Source organism: Mobula hypostoma, chromosome 19 (genome assembly GCF_963921235.1).
Source record: "Mobula hypostoma chromosome 19, sMobHyp1.1, whole genome shotgun sequence".
NCBI lineage: Eukaryota > Metazoa > Chordata > Chondrichthyes > Myliobatiformes > Myliobatidae > Mobula > Mobula hypostoma.
The window spans coordinates 58,785,671-58,806,496 of record NC_086115.1 but is presented as its reverse complement, the minus strand read 5'-3'; the positions used below and the strand labels follow the sequence as shown (position 1 = coordinate 58,806,496).

Sequence of the window (20,826 nt, the reverse complement as noted above, 5' to 3'; positions counted from 1 at the left end):
AGAAATCCATCTGCATGTAATATTCAGCAAACAAGCAAACTGATAACTTCTGCGCATACAATTCCAAAACAAAATGATGTTTAGTGTATGTAAATTGATTTTGCTGCCTAGGAACCATTTTGAAGACATAAAAAATGAAATAGTTAACCTGAGAATAAAAATTCTTTGCTTCTTTACCAAGCTTTTCCTGGGTTCAGTTTCAAAGAGCGAAAAGTCCAAGGTACCATTTGGCTTCTCCTTAACATCCAATATTATCCATGAAGTGCTTGTATGCCGCAAGTAGTTGTACTTTTAAAAATGCTACAAAATGTGATATCTGCTTCTGGGCACTTGTGAAAATGTTCCGAGAGAGGTTATCTCTGAAGATAGAAGCAGACACTTTTCCTGATAATTCAGCACTCGTCTGCAGAAGACAAATATCAGATGCCAGAATAGTTCATTTGGCATATTTTAACGTTTGAATCTAATCTGGTTGCATAAGAACATAAATAACAAGAGTCAGCTGTCTGTCCCATTGCGCCTACTCCACCATTCAATAAGATCATGAAGGAGCTGGCTGTGTACTTGGCTCTATCAACATGCCTTTCCTCCTGTAAACCTTTAATTCTGCTGCAATGCAAAAATCTATTAACTGCCTTAAATATTTAATGAGGTAGCCTCAACTGCTTCCCTGGGCAGACATGTTAACAAAGTGCAACTGTTCTACTACAATTACCTATATGATCAGACTGCACTCTTAGCTTGAATCAGCAAGCCAACCACTGTGTTCTCTAATCATTTAGTTTATCCTCTTTACTGAAAAATCCTCTTATAGGTGTTTGCAAATAGCCTGTTTAATTCTGAATGGCATTTGTCTTCAACATTGCTGGTTGGGAGGCAGAGATCATGTGTGGCTGAAATCCTGTTCCTTCCTGGTCCTGCCTATTTATCTTTTTCCTTTGATCCCATAGATTATTTGAGGTATAGGTCTGCGTAGCAAAATTCAATCAATACCTGCAAACCTGTGCTTGAATTTCATTACTATTGTACTGAACTTATGTAGGATGGATCACTTTTAGAATCACATGTGCATCTGAAATCAAAGCTGTTGATTGCAACATGATTGAAAGACTTAAGTATGGACATACAATCAATCTATGTATACAAGTTATCTTGTTTATATTTATGGTGTGTTTTTTTAATTAGTGTTCTTTCTCTTTTGTTTTGTGCTGCATCAGATCTGAAGTAACAATTATTTTGTTCTTGTATACAAGAATAGTTTCTTCCATTCTAACTGATTCCCATCTTTCTTGCAGCCCATTAACTGATTAAGTTTATGGCACATATTTTTGAGAATGTCTGGCATTTGCCTTTATGATTCTAGACTGCATTCACGGTTATGACTTTTTGTTTTCCATGAGCGTAATGAATGCATTTTGAAAATTTATCCAAGTTATTTGAAAATAAGTTATTTGCAATGGGTATTTCATAAACTGCTCAGCGATTATGGTGGCATCATGATTGTTACTGAATTAGTAACTTGATCCAGATATAGTTCAGTTTCCAACTTTGGGGCTGCAAACCTTAAATGTAATTAAATAGATCTAGATTTTACCTTTTTGTATTTAAAAAAAAACAAGTATCAGTAATGCTGGCTGTAGTAAAATTCCTATCTGGAATGCTAATATCCTTTTATGGAAGAGAATCCGCTACCTTTACCCATTTTGGTCTATGTGAGCTTATACTGCAGCACTGGAATTGTTTTTGAAACCACCACTGAAAATGACCTAGCAAGCCATTTGGGAGCAATGATAGGTGAACACCAAATGTTGGCCTTTCCAATTATGTTCATATTTTACATAATTTAAGCTAATTAGTAAATGAAAATAATAGTATATTACTTGACTGAAATGAAGTTTTGGGTGAGTATTAATCTCTATAATCTCTTTGCCCAGTTTTACGACGTGTTATTTAAAGTAATATGACTAAATTTTTCACCATTGTGAAATCAGCTGGTAACTGGCATGTTTGTCTTGGATTTATTTGATTTTTGCATTTGTAATGATTACAAATGTTATTTTGTTTTAACTTTAACCACCAAAGTTTCTATGACTTCTTAGTTAAGTGAATATTTTTCTTCCCTTGATTATTCTTTTAAAAAGTTTCAACTGTTCTATCTTTGATATGTATTAGTTTGGAGAAGGTTGTATAGTGTGCATATTTAAAAACTCTTCAGAATAACTTGAGTTATTGAACTGTTTCTGTTTCTTAGTTTTCCATCAAATATGCACCTTTGAACTAATTTCATACCACATTGGAGAAACTGCACGTGCAATACTTTGACTGAATAATGTATTTTAAATTAAAAAGCATGGGCTAAATTAAATAATATGTGACCAGCATTTTTCAAAATCTTCAATCTTCTTGTCGTTTCATTTCACGTGCTTTTGTGGGTACGAACCCATTTTCAGTTACTGTACGGCATCAGCCTTGGATAATAATGCATCTGTTTTTATTAAGTAATTTACTGACAATATCCTGTCCTTTTGCCCTGGCAGTAAAGGGGTCTCCGCATATTAGCAAATCTGTAATAAGTTTACACACGAGGTGTAGCATCTGCTTAGCTTTCTTTCTCTTTTCCGCCCCGCCCCACACCCCCCCCCCCCCGGCTCCAAAATCAGGGTCAGGCCATGGGAGCAGGTGGTGGATGGTCGTATGGGCAGCTGGTGCACATCACAAGTCCTGGTTATGTGACCACCGACACCAGGCAGACAATCTCTGAAAGAGTATTGGTAACGGTTGTGGTCACCTGTCTTATAAAGACACTACCCAGAAGAAGGCAATGGCAAACCACTTCTTTAGGGGGAAAAAGTGCCAAGAATAATGGTCAAAGACAATGATTGTGCCCGTCAGTACAACATGTCACATGATGCATATCGTAATAACATTAGTTGTTTTCCCCTTATTAGAAATTTTTTTTCTCTTGAGACATTGCCTACTTCGATGTGCTCTTGTTAACTTTGGATAATAATAATAAAAAGATTTGAAAAGAAAGAATATGGAAATATTTGCCACTTGATTATTGATGTAAACACTTTTTGAGATGGAATTGGAGAATAGTTGAAAACCGATCTAAAGTAATGTTTCAGTTAGAGACAGCATTGATCAATGTGCATCATTAATTATAAATACACATTTTAGGTATTTATTCAAAAGGATTAATTTCAAAATTGTCTTCCTCAGTAATGATAAATGTAAGATGTACAGTATTGGTAAAGACGTGGAGAAAGAAAAGTTTAAAATAAGGCCTATGAATGTCAAAATCAAGGTAATAGGGATAACTCCCCACTGAAGGAGCAAGTTGGAAGTTGATTCATACATAACAAAAATAGACCATTACAGTCAGTGCTCATCCATATGGGTCACCTCAGCTCCAGAACATGAGCACGATTGCTCGAAATAGTGTCATACACTCAGCCTTCCTCAGCTATTTCATCAGTAATCATACTGTCAGAATTACCGTATGTTTGGTGATGATTGTGTTCAGTTTTTATAGCTCCTTTGATAATGAAGCATTCCATAATATATAGCAAAATCTAGATGTCTATGATCATGATCTGTTGAGTACCAAGTAACATTCACCTCACAAAAGTGCTAGGTGATGATTGTCTCTCAATAATAGATTCCCATGAATTTGAATGCCATTACTTATCTAAATTCCCTACCATTAACATTCTGAGGGTCTGCTTTGACCAGAAGCATAGGTGTATCATCCACAAAAATTCAGAGGCTTCAAATACAGCTTCAAATCCAAGTATCCTGAAGCGTATGATTTGTGGTATGTCACACAGAACTTTGGAAGTTTTTTTTATTTTAAGATTCGAAGAAAGAATTTTCGCCCCAATTGAGGCACACAAAATTTCTACATAAAACCCAACTAAATGTCATTTAAGTTTATTTTATTTACATGTAGTTGGAAAAATAAAGGAAACACAGATGATGTGGCAGACTTTTTCTCTTTCTTGAGCGGCAGTCAGCCAGATTTAGAGGCTCGTTAATGAAAAGCCAGTGTTGAAAATTCTGTACACGTACTGAGGCTGGATCTTCAGGAGAGCAGGTAATTGTAGGGAGAGATAGTCATAGTCATACCTTATTAATCCTGGGGGAGATTGGTTTTTGTTACAGTTGCTCCATAAATAATAGTAATAGAACCATAAATAGTTAAATAGTAGTATATAAATTATGCCGGTAAATTATGAAATAAGTCCAGGACCAGCCTATTGGCTCAGAATGTCTGACCCTCCAAGGGAGGAGTTGTAAAGTTTGATGGCTATAGGCAGGAATGACTTCCTATGACGCTCAGTGCTGCATCTCAGAGGAATGAGTCTCTGGCTGAATGTGCTCCTGTGCCCACCCAGTACATTATGTAGTGGATGGGAGACATTGACCAAGATGGCATGCAACTTAGACAGCATCCTCTTTTCAGACACCACCGTGAGAGAGTCCAGTTCCATCCCCACAACATCACTGGCCTTATGAATGAGCTTGTTGATTCTGTTGGTGTCTGCTACCCTCAGCCTGCTGCCCCAGCACACAACAGCAAACATGATAGCACTGGCCACCACAGACTCGTAGAACATCCTCAGCATCATCCGGCAGATGTTAAAGGACCTCAGTCTCCTCAGGAAATAGAGACGGCTCTGACCCTTCTTGTAGACAGCCTCAGCCTGTAGATAGAAAACAGCATAAAGTTGAGGTATGTTTGATTTGAGGTGGAGGATGCATATGGCTTTCAATTGCTAGCAGCACAGTTGCCTTCTGGACCTAGCTACTCTTGTCTCCTTTCAGCTGTTAATATCAAGCTCTGGAAATCTACTCCATTGCTGGTAACTGCAAAACTGTCTTGACATCTGAGGCACAGAAGTTTATTGTCGTATGTAATTTACTAAACCACATCAAATATTTCTGAATTTTATCTTTACTTTTCCATCCCAAAGGTGTTTTTTAAAAAAATCTTGCCCTTTCCCCTCCTCCATTACCTTTTCTTTCAAGTACCTTTCCTCCCTCTTAACACCCTTGGAACAAGAGTAAGGATGTGTTATTATTGGAGAAAGTCCAGAGGAGGTTCATGAGGATGATTCTGGGAATGAAGAGGTTAACATATGAGAAGTGTTTGGAAGCTTTGGGCCCATACTCACTGGAATTTAGATGAATGCAGGTGGATCTCATTGAAACCTACTGAATGTTGAAAGAACTAGATAAGGTGGATCTGGAGAGGATGCTTGCAATGGAGGGGGTATCCAGAACTGGAGGGCACAGCCTCAAAATTGAGGGGCAACCCTTTAGAGCAGAAGTAAGGAGGTTTTTTTTGTTTTTGTTTTTAGACAGAGTAGTGAATCTGTGGAATGCTCTGCCACAGACAGCTGTGGAAGCCAAGACCAGAAGTATATTTAAAGCAAAAATTGGAAGTTTCCTGATTGGTCAGGGCATCAAAGGTTATGCTGAGAAGGCAGGTGTATGGGGTTGAGTGGGATCTGGGTTCAGTCATGATGGAATGTTAGAGCAGACTCTGAGCTTTATGGCCTAATTTTGCTCCTATATCTTATAGTCTATCAACTTCATTAATTTTCCATGGTAATTTGCAAGTTACAAAATTACTTTGTTTTTCTCTTCTTCATCTCTTATTCCTCTGAGGTTATACTAGTTTTTGTATACCATCCTATCCAGATAATACAGCAATTTTTATGCATAAACTAATTGATTTGGCCAATGAAAAAAATCTGCAAAAAGTATTGTAGAAGTAAGTAATGACCTGGATCTGGGCCATACCCTCCAAATATCTGAACCTGCCTTTCAGTTTTTTTGCACTACCTTACTTTCCCTTTTCTATTTTCTATTTATAATTTAAATTTTTAATATTTACTGTCGACTTGTACTCCAGGGAGCACAAAGAGCAGAACCAAATATTGCTGTGATGATTGACACTCTTGTTGTTCGTCCTTCGTAGTCGAAGATGACCATGGCTTCAAAGTCAAATGGGAGATTGGTGGCTGTGGGTCCGGAGGTGACTGATGAGGCCAATCCGGGCCCTGAAGCCTCGCCCACATGTGGGACACAAGTGGGTGGGTGCTGTCGTGGCAGTGGATGCTGCTTGGGCCTTGCGCACAGCACGCTTTCGTTGTGCCTCGATGATGCGCCTGACTTCAGCTGCACGGGCTCCTGTGGTGATCTTGCTGCGCCAAGCTGGACGGTCGAGGGCAAGCGTCTCCCACGTGTTGATGTCGACACCCAGGCCTTTGAGGGACGCTTTCAGGCAGTCTTTGTAACGTTTCTTCTGCCCCCCGACTGAGCGCTTGCCCTGACACAGTTCTCCGTACAGCAGCTGCTTAGGCAATCGGCTGTCTGGCATTCTGACCACATGTCCAGCCCACCTGGCTTGGCCTTTCAGCAGGAGGGTGTAGACGCTGCAGAGCCCAGCTTGTTCCAGGATTTCCGTGTCGGGGACTTTCGCCTGCCACCTGATGTGGAGGAGTCTGCAGAGACAGCTCAGATGAAAGTGGTTAAGCTGTTTGGCGTGTCTGCTGTAGACAGTCCAGGTCTCGCTGGCGTAAAGGAGGGTGGTAAGGACCACTGCACAGTAGACCTTCAGCTTGGTGGTAAGGCTGAGTCCTCTCTGCTCCCAGACGTTCTCATGGAGTCTCCCAAAGGCGGTGCTGGCTTTGGCAATCCTGTTGTTGACCTCAGCGTCTATATTCATTGCGTGAGAGAGTATGCTGCCCAGGTAGGTGAAGTTGTCGACTGCCTGGAGGTTCTGGCCCTTCACCGTGATGCGCGGCTCCTGGTATGGCTTTCCTTGGGCAGACTGGTACATAACTTCGGTCTTTTTGGTGCTGATAGTGAGACCGAAGTTGTCGCAGGCTTGTGAGAAGCAGTCCATTTCACGCTGCATCTCCTGCTCTGTGCTGGCGTTGAGTGCGCAGTCATCAGCAAACAACAAGTCTCTGATGACAGTCTCTCGCACCTTTGTAACTGCCTGCAGGCGCCTAAGGTTGAACAACCTGCTGTCAGTCCTATACCTGACGTGGATTCCTTCTTCGTAGTTACGGAGGGCATCTGTCAGCATGGCAGAGAATACCATACTGAGCAGAGTTGGGGCAAGAACGCAGCCTTGTTTGACGCCATTTGACACTGGGAAGGCTCAACCTCGGCTGGGTGTCGACTCGACCTCGGCTGGGTGTCTCGGTGCTCACGGCCCGGTCGGGAGCAGCTGCAGGACCTGGCCAAGGTGGAGCAGCTTGCGGGCGAAAACAAGTGAGGGGGTGGTGTCATTACTACACCACTAGCTGATCATCCCAACAGCGGAGCAGGCAGAAGAGGAGACATCTCCCAATGGCTGCAAAGGCGGATGAGGGTGCCCAACAATGGGTAGGGAGGCTTGCGAGCATGCCGCAAGAACTGCCATAGACCCACAACACTCAGGGCTTGTCTACCTAGTGTGTGAAGCCTGGATTCGGCGGACTGCGCGGAAGAAACCATCACTGGTTCAACGGGCAGAAAGGCGATTCTCAGCAATGCATCGTGGAGCGCTAAGAGGGCACAGTGAGACACACAGAACACTGCTGGCCATCCACTGCATCCTGACCTATCTCCAGCCGTCTCGACTATGTCTTGCCACTCTCTAGTATCAATTGTTCGGTGACAGTAAAATATAAAGTAAAGAAAAATAATGGCAAAGTACAGTTATTTTTAGGATAAATTGTCTATTTAGTCAGTTTATCCATTTGCATTGTGACAGTAATAGGACAGAATGTCAGCTTTTATAAGGTAGGAAAATTACCAAGTGGTAGGATTTTAAAGTACTTCACAGGAGAAGGCCATTCAACCTATAATATCCTTGCTAGCTAAAAATGTATTTTACGTCATTGCATTTGTGACACTTAGTCCACAGCTCTTCTATTATGAAGTTTCCAATATTTATTGTATTTTTGAACATAATTGTTTCTACCTCCAGCACTCTTTGAGGAAGAGAGTTCACATATTTACACAGTATGGTAGTGTTGTGGTTCACGCAATGTTCTTGGGCATTCCACAGTTGGGAGTTCAGTTGTGCTACTCTGTAAGGAGTCTCTGTACTGGAATGTCTGGGTTTTCCCCAGGTGCTCCAGTTTCCTCCCATGGTCCAGAGATGTACCAGGTGGATTAATTGATCATTGTAAATTGTCCTGTGATTAGGTTAGGGTTAATTGGGGTGTCAGAGGTGGCTGGGCAGCGTGGCCTGAAGGACTAGAAGGGCCTACTCCATGCTCTATTGCTAAATAAATAAATTTGGGTGGCTTTTATTTTCTCAACTCTTTCAACCACTCAATTTTAAACCTTCCTTCTCTAATTGCTGATCTCTGCTAAGGGAAATAGAGTAAACAGTACAGAATTAGATGGGTTTGTCATAATTCTATGCATTTTATTTAAATGCCCTTCTGGCACCTTTGTTTGAATGAACACCTTTCATTTCTTTTTCAACTTTTCCAGTGCTATCATATACATCCATAATGTGGTGATCAGAAGCCATATCTTACAGCAATGAAACAATCTGTTGGCTTGCTAAGTGCAATAATGCAAACACCCATTTGCACTGATTACATTTCATTCTGTTCGGCATTCCTTTTGAACACATCAGTTTACCACTCACCAGTACAAAAGTGGCCACTTACAGCAGTAAGTCAACTGACCAACCCACTTTTCTAAGGGGTATGGTTGGAAACTCTCAGAAAGAAAGTGAGAACTTTGCATAGCGCTGCCTTGCTGGAGTTGAGGCAGCAGCTCTACCAACAGTGCCACTTTGTGCACAGTATTCTTCCCATGGCTTAACTGAAGTTGTATACAATTCTGTTACAACTTTGTAGTTCTTATCTATCACTTAACCAAAAGAGACAGTTTGCTCTATCCTGTCATAAAAATCATGTGCTCATCCTGCTCCCTTCAGGTATTATGGATTTGCACTCCAAGATCCTTCTGTTACTTTCTCCTTCATGGAATACTGCCAGTTATCCAGTATTCTGTTAGCCTAATTGCCATTCTAAAATTAATTTCTTCATACTATACTTCAAAGTGAATTGCATTTCTTCTTCCTGTGTTCATCTGTCCAGTCCATTGTTAACACCTTGTAGCTTAGAGCATTCTTTCTTGCAGTCAGCTACATTTCCAGCTTTAACATTGCAGGTAAATTTCTTAGTTGTGGTTTAAATCCAAATAATTGTTCATTTAAAAAGTGAGGGACCTGGTACTCAGATGGGAGCCTCACTACTATCAGCCCTCCTGTTACTAAATACACACCAACAATTATTCTTTGTTTTTTTTCCACTAAGCAGAATGCAACTGGTACTTTCACTTAGAACCCAGGGATTTTATTTATTCAGTCAGCCATGTAACACATTGTCAAAGGCTTTGCTATAATCTTTCACCTATGGTCCACTCTCCTCTCCTCTCCTTTATCCTTCCCACCCACCTGGCTTAACCTATCACCTTCAAGCTTGTCCTCCTTCCCTCCCCCCACCCACTTTTTTCTTCCGGTGTCTTCCCCCTAACTTTTCAGTCCTGAAGAAGGGTCTCAGCCCGAAACATCGACTGCCTGTTCATTTCCATAGATGCTGCCTGACCTACTGAGTTCCTCCAGCATTTTGTGTGTGTTGCTTTGGATTTCCAGTACCTGCAGAACCTCTTGTGTTTGATTTGCTATAATCTAGTTGTTTAAATCTGGAGAGGGAGATAATGGGTTCAGTTTGTGACATTTTCTGCTAACAAATTGTAAACCATGTGGAAACTATTGAATACTTGAACTATACTTTTGAGAAATAATTGAGCAGTAAATTTCATGTTGCAAGCTAATTTCTGTACGTATTGGCAGTGTTTCTTGCAAGATATTTGCACTCAGTATTGAAGAGGTTAAATGGTATAAGCTGGGATTTATTTCTATCTAGTTCAAAATGATCCCTAACTGGAGAAAATACTGAAATTATTTGGATCTCCTCACGTGAGAGAGAACCTTAAATTTTAGTAGTCTCTGTGGGATATCCTCTATTTACTTCCTGAGTTTGTTTTCCTGAGATGGCTGATAGCAGCTAATTAAGTTGTTTTAACGAGATAGGATATTTCTCCTATACAAAAGGATGAAAATATGAAATAATAATGCAAATAGATTTCTTATTCTTTGATTCTTTAGACTTTGGAAAATAGAATGCATTGCACAACAAGAAAAATTATTTTAATCTCCATTAGCATGAAATAATCTTGTAGAGGACAAAATAGCTGTCTAACTGATGTTAGAGTTGATAGGATATTTATTTTCAAAATGATCTTCATGGTATGCTTGCATACTGCTTGAAGCTATGTATTCCTTAACAGTTTGTCATTTGACTGTCCAGCCTTGACGTCCATTTGAAATTAACTGTGTTATGTCAGTAGCATGTTATTTACTGCTATTTGTAAAACTTCAGAATTTATATTTGTATAAATCTAGACGGTATGAACATTACCTGGAATTTGAGCATTAGCCATCTAATGTAACAAATAACATTTCACTTAGTTTATTTAATAAGCCATTTTATGATTATGAAATCCTGTCCTTTTAGCAGATACTAGGTTAACTGTCAACGGTTATCTATGGTGTCCTGAATATTTATCTCCAGAATTTTAATATAGTTAATTAAATATTGGTAGTGTTTCTAGATTGTAGTGTGGAATTACTCTTTGACATTGTAGGTAATTATAAGACCATTAAGACCATAAGATATAGGAGCAGAATTAGGCCATTTGGCCCATCGACTCTGCTCTGCCATTTCATCACGGCTGATTCATTTTCCCTGTTAGCCCCAATCTCCTGCCTTTTCCCCATATCCCTTCATAACCTGACTAATGAAGAATCTATTAAACTCTTAAACATACATAACACTTGGCAGCCACTCTCAGGCGAAAGAAATTCTTCCTCACCTCCATTGTAAAAGGACATCTCTGTATTCTGAGGTCTTGGGCTCTCCCATCCTAGGAAACATCCTCTCTGCAGCCACTCTGAGGCCTCTCATCATTCAATAGCTTTCAATGGGATCACCCCTCACTCTTCTGAATTCCAGTGAGTAGAGGCCCAGAGCCATCAAATGCTCCTCATATGATAAGCCTTTCAAACCTGAAATTATGGTATACAGTTCTTAAAGTATTAACCTATCAGTTTTCATGAACAAACCAGCTTTTCTCCTTCATAGCCACTGATGTTTATGATGAATTCTCCATTTTATGTTCTAAAAAGTCTATTTATGAAAAAAGGATGATATAAATACCAAAGTTGATATCAGCTAAGGTTTAAAAAGCAGACTCTACTGAATCACACAATTGTGGATTCAAGGGCACCTAAGACTAGGTTGACAGTCCACTGCTGTGCTGAGAGTTGTATGCTTCCGAGGACACAAGTTTATAGATTGAACTTTCTCTGCAAAAGTTCCCATGGCATTACTTTGAAGTATTGTGGACAAGTTATCTGAGGTGCCCAAGCCAGTCCTTTGGTCAACATCACGAAAACCAGATTGATCAGAATCACAAAACTGTTGATGAAAGCTTGCTGTATACATTATCTACAAAATTTATCATCAACAGTGGTTACATGGCAAATGTTACAGGAAACTGCTTTGGAACAGTGAGGTTAGGGAAGGTGCTAAAACCATGCCTATCTTTGTTTTCAATAATAGTGCACCAATAAAGACAGAATATTCCTTTTTGTGATCCTTAGTCTGTGTTTGCAATACTTTCTAAATATATATATATATATGTATGTATGTGTATGTATGTATATATATATTAGTTTACTGGTCAGTGTTAAACCTTTGCAATTCAACTTATCAACATCTAAATCAGTAAAAGAAAATGCTCATTTTTAAGTAATCTGTGGATATTCTAAATTGCTTCTGAAATTTTACTTTGTTGTAAACTATGGCAAATTCTTTTCAAACAACAGTATGATGAAAAACCAGTTACTTTTTTGATGGTATTTGCTGAAAGATGAATGTTGGCTGGAACATCAGAGGAACTTCCTGTCTTGAGAAAACACACTTTTGAATATTTTGTGGCTAGAACCTAAAATGGTGCATTTAACTGTGAATTCTGCAAGAGAAGTTATTTTCCTAGTTTTTACTGATAGTTCTGCTCTCCCTGCACCCCTCCCCCACCACCCGTGTTGCTGATACATGAATTTGCATGTTTTTAAAAAAGCAACAAATGACTAGCACATGAAAATCAAAGAAACACTGCAAATACTAAAAGCAGAAATGTTAGAAACTCTTGGGTCAGGCAGTACTTCTGGAAAAAGAAACTGGTTAGTGTTTAAAAATTTGAGGTCCTTTGTCAGAATTTGGATCTTCCACTTCCACATTCAGTGGATCATACTTCTCACTTTTGGCCATCTCCTACAAAATTCCACCACTAGGAACACCTGCCCTCCCTACTCAATATTTTGTAGGGATCATTGCCTTCATGACCTCCTCATCTACTCTTTTATTTCCAACACCTATGTTGAATATTATGGCATTTTCCCATGCAGCCACAGGGAATGCAATGCTTGTCCATTCACCTTTTACATAAGAACATCAGAAATAGGAGCAGGAGTAGGCCATCTGGCCCTTCAGGCCTGCTCTGCCATTCAATGTCATCACTGATCCGGCCATGGGCTCGTCTCCACCTACCTGCCTTTCCCCAAAACCCTTAATTCCCCAACAATGCAAAATCTATCCAACTGTGTATTAAATACATTTACTGAGGTGGCCTCCACTGCTTCATAGGGCAGAAAATTCCATAGATTCACCACTCTCTGAGAAAAGCAGTTCCTTCTCATCTCTGTCCTAAATCTACTCCCCCAAATCTTGAGGCTATGTCCCCTTGTTCTAGTCTCAACTACCAGTGGAAACAACTTTCCTGCCTCTATCATGTCTATCCCTATCATATTTTTGGTTTCATAAGATCTCTTCTCATTCTTCTGAATTCCAGTGAGTACAGTCCCAGGCGACTCAATCTCCCCTCACAGTCCAACCCCCCCCCCCCCGCCCCCCAATCTCTGGAATCAACCTGGTGAACCTCCTCTGCACTGCTTCCAAAGCCAGTAACTGTACATCTTTCTTCAAGTACGGAGACCTGAACTGCACGCCGTACTCCGGGTGTGACCTTACCAGTACCCTGTACAGTTGCAGCATAACCTCCCTCTTAAATTCAGTCCCTCTAGTAATGAAGGCCAACATTCCATTTGCTTTCCTGATAGCCTGCTGCGCCTGCAAACCAACTTTTTGTGATTCTGCCTTCTGCTTCTGGCCTGCTAGGGATCCAATTCAAGCTTGAGAAGGCTCTTCCAACCTGAGCATATTACAACTTTCCAGATTCTGTTGAATTCATCTACTTTAGGTAACTGACTCTTTCTGTCTGGGTCAAAACTGACCACTTCTGCCAGACATCTATCTATAAATTCTGACTTGTTTTTTTTTCCCCCTCCTTTAGCATGACTAGACCTGTTGCGCATGATGCACAGCCCTGACTATTAGTAACACGTGACATAGACAAAGAAGCATCATTTGTTTCTGATGCCCATTTGCCTTTCTATTGCCTTTATCCCATACTGTCCTCCCCCATCTTCCTCACACCTAAATCTGACTTGTTTTCTCTTTCCCCTAGTTCTGCTGAAGGGTTTGAACCTGAAATGTCAACTGTTTCTCTTTGCACAGATGCTACCTAACCTGCTGAGTGCTTTCAGCATTCTCAACCTTCTCCATGTGGTCCATGTAAGTGTGGACCAGCAACTTGGGGCAGCAGTCAGGATCTGTAAATATATTGCAATCAAGCAGTTCAGAATATTATCTTAAAATGTCTGTTTATACCACTGTTAAAGCAATGGTCTATGTGGAGCGTGGCCAAGTGGTTAAGGCGTTGGTCTAGTGATCTGAAGGTCGCTAGTTCGAGCCTCAACTGAAGCAGCGTGTTGTGTCCTTGAGCAAGGCACTTAACCACACATTGCTCTGAGACGACACCGGTGCCAAGCTGTATCGGCCCTAGTGCCCTTCCCTTGGACAACATCGGTGAGGTGGAGAGGGGAGACTTGCAGCATGGGCAACTGCTGGTCTTCCATACAACCTTGCAAACCTTACAAGGCGCAAATCCGTGGTCTCAGGAGACTAACGGATGCCTCTAAAAGCAATGGACTATACCAGTGGTCCCCAACCACCGGGCCGCAAAGCATGTGTTACCTGGCCGTGAGGAAACAATCTGATTTGGCGATATGAAACGATACGAGTCAGCTGCACCTTTCCTCATTCCCTGTTACGCCCACTGTTGAACTTGAACGCACGCGAGATCATTACTCACGTGAGGTCATCAGTCGGTCATTAACCTGCAACAACTCAATGAGTAATAAAACAAACATCGCTTGAGAGTTTCTTTGGAAGAGATGGTAGGGGACATAAAAGGCCTAACGATGATGATAACGCAAAGACAGCTGAGGCTGAGACTGCAAAAAAAAAAGAAAGCTTCCTTCAACAGAAAATACGACGAGTCGTACATAAAATATGGCTTTATTGTGACTGGTGACTCGCATGCTCCAAGCCCCCGCTGTGTGATATGTGGAGACAAGCTGTCTAATGAGGCAATGAAGTCCTCAAGTCTGCTTCGGCACCTTGAGTCCAGCACCCTGCACTTAAAGACAAACCCGTTGAGTTTTTTGAGCGTAAAAAAAAAACATGAGCAAGCGGGACAGAAGCGCGTGCTGAGAGTCACCACCTCCACAAATGCTGCTGCTCTGAGAGCATCGTACTTAGTGGCTAGCCGTATTGCTAAGGTTATGAAGCCTTTCACTGTTGGTGAAGAATTGATTCTGCCTGCTGCCAAGGACATGTGCTGTGAACTGTTGGGAGAAGCTGCAGCTAACAAGATGGCACAGGTTTCTCCTTCAGCTACCACAGTTTCAAGACGAATCGATGACATAGTGGAGGACAACTGATTAATGAGTCTGGTTTCACTATCCGAGTCAGAGGTTGCTCCTGAATGCCAGTCTACACACTGTGTCACACACAGGGAAATGCTGGCTAGCTGAAAAATGTCACCTGATCTTAACAGTGTATTGGGTGACGTTGTTGAAGTTATCAATCACATCAAAGCAAAAGCCCTTAACTCGCGTCTGTTTGAGCAGCTTTGCGAGGAAATGGATGCAGAGCACACAAATGCCTTCTCTTGCACACTGAAGTCAGGTGGCTACCAATGGGGAGAGCCCTGGCCAGGGGTTTTGAGTTAAGAGAGCCGCTACAGAGACATCTTTCAAGAAAAATGTCACCACTGGCAGCACCCTTCAGTGACGAGGAGTGGACAGCAAAACTCGCTTATCTGTGTGACATCTTCAACCTGCTCAATGAACTCAATTTGTCACTTCAGAGGAGAATGACAACTGTCTTCAAGTTGGCAGATAAAGTGTCTGCTTTCACACCCAAACTGGAATTGTGGGGATGGCGATTTGACATGTTCCCAACATTAGCTGGGATTTTGGGAGAGACTGAGGCTGCACCGTCCTTCTTACAGCTGGTGCGCGATCACCTATCTTTGCTGTCGACAGAATTCGAACGTTATTTCCCAACCACAAATGACCCAAGATGTGCAAAGGAATGGGTCCGTGACCCATTTGTGAATGTCCCCGGTGAATCATCCATGTCAGCGCGGGAAGATCAACTCCTCGAGCTTGCAAATGACGGTGGGCTGAAAAGTATGTTTGACATAACATCTCTGCCGACATTCTGGATCAAAGTCAAGGCTGAATATCCTGAGATAGCCATGAAAGCACTGAAAACGTTGCTTCCATTTCCAACATCATATCTCTGTGAAGTGGAGTTTTTTGCAATGAATGCAACGAAAACTAAATTGCGGAATAGACTGGACATAAGGAACCCCCTTATAATTAACTTGTCACTATATTCATGCGAGGAAACATGCGCTGTGTGTTTAATATTAAATTCATTAGATAAACCCTTTTAGAAATGAAACTGAGTGTATTAGCCACTGATAAATGACTTATAGTTGACTTATCACCTATATGCGGGTCGTGATTAACGCCCACCCCTCCTGTTGGCCGGTCTGCAAGAATATTGTCAATATTAAACCGGTCCGCGGTGCAAAAAAGGTTGGGGACCCCTGGACTATACCATGCATTCATTCATGTGAATGTAAGAAATAAATCCATTCCATTTATTTACCTGCTCCACCATTTAATTAGATCTTTTACCTTGACACCATTTTCCTGTATTAATCCCATTTCCCCGAACTATAATTCCTGGGAACATCTTTTTATTGTGAAAACAATGAGAGCCCTCATTATCATTTTCTGTTTGAATGCATTTGATTATAAACATTTTAAACAAAATTGATCAGTTCTCCATATGACTAATAGCACACATTCCTGTCATTTAAAAACAAACACAAAATACCTTCTGTTGAAGATCCTAAGTAATAAGACTTGTGTCTCTCATTTGTGAGTGTCTTTCATGACTTCAGAAAATCCCAAGATGCAATGCAACTAATGTACATTTGATGTGTAATCAGTGTTGTGGTGACTTGTTTCTTTTGACAAATATTGTGGAAGTTGCAGTAAGGCAAGGGTTAAAGACAACATCCAGGCAAGAATGACTACAGTGGTGTGCAGTCAAGACAAGGGAGACCTTTGATGTGAGACCGCTGGAGCCAATCTTGCTTACTACATACAGATAGGTGAGAATGACTGTGGCAGTGTGTAATCAACCTAGAAGAACATAGCTTCCCTTTACGCAGTAGTGGATGCCAGAGACAGACGTGATAGGAATAATGGAAGGATGTGAAATACACCCAATAACTAAGAGATGATTGCTTTACTAACATCAAAATGTCATCAGTTGCCAGCTTGTTTCTATTGATTCAACAGCTCTATTGTGAATGGTGACTGATCTTGCAAGTAAGGAATAGAAACACGTACAGCTTGTCAAATGGTCAATATCTGTAACTGATAAGCTAATTCTGCTAAAAACAACAGTTTTCTGTTCAGACTTGAACAGTCTAGGTTATGGCCCATGCTGGTCTCCTTGTAGACAAGTAAATAAAATCTGTTTGAGTCCTAAGAGTGTATGTGTTCTGGGGCCAGTCATTTTAACAGTGAATACAGTGTCTTGGTAATTGGATAAACTGCACTTTTATTTTGATTGAGAATCAAATAATGGCAAGGTGACTGGGAATAAGTTGCTGTCTTCAGCAAAACTCCAATAATTGTATTGTATGATGTAGAAATCATGACGGTTTGACATCAGGGTCACAGGTAAGATTGCTATTCTTCCCTTGAACTTAACAAGGTGCTGCTTCCAATTCATGCTATAAATTTAACAAAGGGACTGGGTCTTATAATGTGTCAGAACAGAATATTTAGAAACTGCTGCAAGATGATTAGTAAGAATCAATACAAGTGAATGTATTGTTGAAGAACTCTAAATGAAATTGATTTTTTTGTTGTTTGTTTTGTGTAGTGCTTAAACTGCTTTCTTTTTCTATATTAGGGCTTACAAGCTCACATGAATAAATTTCCTGGAAAATATGACCGAGTTGTAGCATTCAAGCCAACTGGATGGACTTACTCAAGCCAAAGTGGCACAGGTCTTGACATCAAACCTAGGGTCCAAGGAAAGATTGCTATATATGGTTGGTATATTTTCATAAGCCTGTTTTTTTTTCCTCCACATTCTTTAAGAAATTTTGTGTTCAGCAGAAGTGCAACAGGAAACCTTTTTTGATCAATTATGGTCTACTTTTGGAATTTAAAAAAAAAAATTTGGAATGTAGACCCTATTAGATTATGAAGACACGCAGTCCTCTTTTATTGTCATTTAGTAATGCATGCATTAAGAAATGATACAATATTTCCTCCGGTATGATATCACAAAACACAGGACAGACCAAGACTGGAAAAAAACTAACAAAACCACATAATTATAACATATAGTTACAACAGTGCAACAATACTGTAACTTGATGAAGAAGTCTATGAGCACAGTAAAAAGTTCAAAGTCTCTCAAATGTCCCACATATCACGCAGACGGGAGAAGGAAGAAAAACTCTCCCTGCCATGCTGACCACAGTCCAACTCCGAGTCATCTGAAAACTTTGAGCCTCCGATCAGCTCTCCAACACCGAGTACTGAGCGTCATCTCTGTCCAAACGATTCGACCTCAATCTTGGTCACCACAGCAGGCAAAGCCAGGGATTTTGAGGCCTTCCCTCCGGAAGATTCCGGACTGCGCAGTAACAACAGCAGCCAACTGGTGTTTCAGAAATTTTCTCCAGATGTTCCTCTGTGCTTTCACGTCCGTCTCCATCAAATCAGAATTGTCCACAGCCCCTATTTAACAGATACGATATCATATTCATATCGACCTAAGTGATACAATGAAGTCTTTTTTTAAACCTAAAATAATTTACTGCCCAGTCCCACTTCACGAAAATCCTTTTTAAATTTTATTCTAGTCATGTTTTTGTGAAATGAAAATTTTATTATGTCACATGTACAGTACTGTGCAAAAGTCTTGGGTGCATGTATGTAGCTCGGGTGCCTAAGACTTGTGCACAGTACTGTATTTGTCACCGTAGAGCGAGGAGCCAGTTTGTAATTCTAGCAGGAGCAAAGGATGTGGGATGGTGAGGTTGGAGTGCCACAGGAAGGGTGTGGGACAGGTGGCAGAGAGGGGGTGACAGGGTGGGAGGGATGGTACAGGTGCAGACACACCCAGCCCTTATACACCAGGCAAGATCATTTGATTGCAAACAATTGGTTTATTGGTCATTACAAAATGTCTCTGTGGTGCTTCCTGCTCCTTCCCTTTTTCCCAACTATGATTTGCCTCTCCCTGCCCCCTTCCCACTCTTAGTTCACAATAGCAACCCATATCAGAATCTGGTTTATCATCACTTATGTCTGTTGAAAAATTTGTTTTATGCAGTAAAAATATTACTACAGTACTTTGCAGATGTCTTGGGCACTAAGATGCCTAAGACTTTTGCACAGTACTATAGCATACGGTGCTAGCAAAAAAAAAAACAAAATTAAACCATGATGTTATTCATCTTGTTCAACACGGAGCACAATTTTTAAAAATTACTGAAATCACCAGGGATTTGCCAAACGTATAACAAAATGATTGTGTGTAGTGTGGAGGTAGAGATTATGTATTAACGTTCACCCTATTAATAACCTGAATTCCATTCTTGAAATTCCCATCTCTTGCAGGGGTGCCTTACAGTGAACACAGCAGCTACCTTGAGATGAAGAGATTTGTACAGTGGCTTAAACCAAATAAAATTATTCCTACAGTCAATAATGGAAGTTGGGCTGAAAGAAAAATGATGGACAAAATATTTAAGGAATGGATGACTGAACCTGTGCAGTAGAATATCTGAAATTTAAGTTTTGTGAAGATGTTAATGATTTATTCTACTTTGAATTCACCAAAAGATGTTTTAGAATTATTGAATGTATTTTGAGTTTTAAGAATGTAAAGGTAATGTAATTGTAATACCTTAGTATTTAAAGCTGTACAGATTATTTGGGATAAATCACTGAATGATCTGCCACAGATGAGTACAGTACATTAATATAATAAACTTTTTCTGTATTTTAAAAAGTACTTGTACCTGAATTATGAAAGCATAGCAGGATTAGTAATAGAGATATTAAGGTATGGTAAAGGTATTCTTCTTAACTTAAGATTTGATAAATGTTCTGCAAAATGTCACATCTCTTTATTTCAACTATTTATTTTGATTTATACTGGAATAATGGCCATATTAACTTTTTTTAGGAAAAGAAATACATGCAAACATGTACATTCTATTCATTTCTCACTAATAAAGATGAGCTTTTTGAGACATTTGACTATTGCCCTATAGTTATGTGTCTTATGCAGGTAAAATGTTTTGTATCTACAGATAAAGACTGTTGAAAAGCCAGGTATTTCCATACAGGGATGATCATCTCCATTGATTATTTTTGATTGCATCAGATGGACCATGTACTGAAAGTAGCACATAGCCTGAGTAGGATTTTTTTAATATGAAGGATTTGGAAAATCCTGGTGTGGGTAAGAGGTGAAAAGTTGGGAAAAGCCTTGACTGAACTTGACAGTAAGGATAGAAATTTTAAAATTTAGATATTGTCAAATGAAATTAATTTGAATTAGAAAACACAAGGGAATTGGGAGTGCGCGATGTAGTACAGTTCATATATTGCATTTTGGTTGAGGTAATTATGTAGGATGGAAGATGCAACACTGAAAAGGAAACATTTTGAATAGTTCAATCTGTTAATACACAGAAGCATTTTGGAAGTTGTTAAACTGAGGGCAAGAAGGAATTGTGCAATGTTATAGGAGTGAAAGCAGACAGTCTTGGTGGTAGATTTGTGATCAGAACCTCATCTATGTCAATGTTGGGAATGTTCAAGTTCAGCCTTTAAGCAAGGTAAAGGATGGCCCTTAATACACATGCTTGTAATTTTTGTTCTTTATTTTTGTTGTGTGTTCTCAGTAGACAAAATGGTTGTGGATAGCGGATGTTATGGATTCAGTGGTCTAAATGGTAAAGAAGAGTCTGTGAAAGGATAATATACAGAACATGCTTAAATCTGCAATCCCGTTCTCATCCCATGCTCAAATGAAATGTCCTGGAACAACATCACTGAATATTGGGAAGACCAAAATGCCCTTTTCTGCCACTCATTTGAATTCCTCTTCCAGGTGATGCTTTCAAACAAGCACAAACTAATCAGAGCATTGA

General features: G+C 40.2%; 1 protein-coding gene across 3 annotated transcripts in view; it reads left to right on the top strand.

Moving 5' to 3' along the window:
- dclre1a (DNA cross-link repair 1A (PSO2 homolog, S. cerevisiae)) overlaps positions 1-19,905 on the top strand; it is a 62,064-nt gene extending 42,159 nt beyond the window's left edge. For all 3 annotated transcript variants that reach the window (XM_063071990.1, XM_063071991.1, XM_063071992.1), the window contains exons 8-9: positions 17,559-17,700; positions 19,283-19,905. In XM_063071990.1, the coding sequence (XP_062928060.1) occupies positions 17,559-17,700; positions 19,283-19,443 (303 nt within the window). In that variant the 3' untranslated portion in view covers positions 19,444-19,905. The remainder of the gene's footprint in view (positions 1-17,558; positions 17,701-19,282) is intronic.
- The last annotated feature ends 921 nt before the right edge of the window (positions 19,906-20,826 follow it).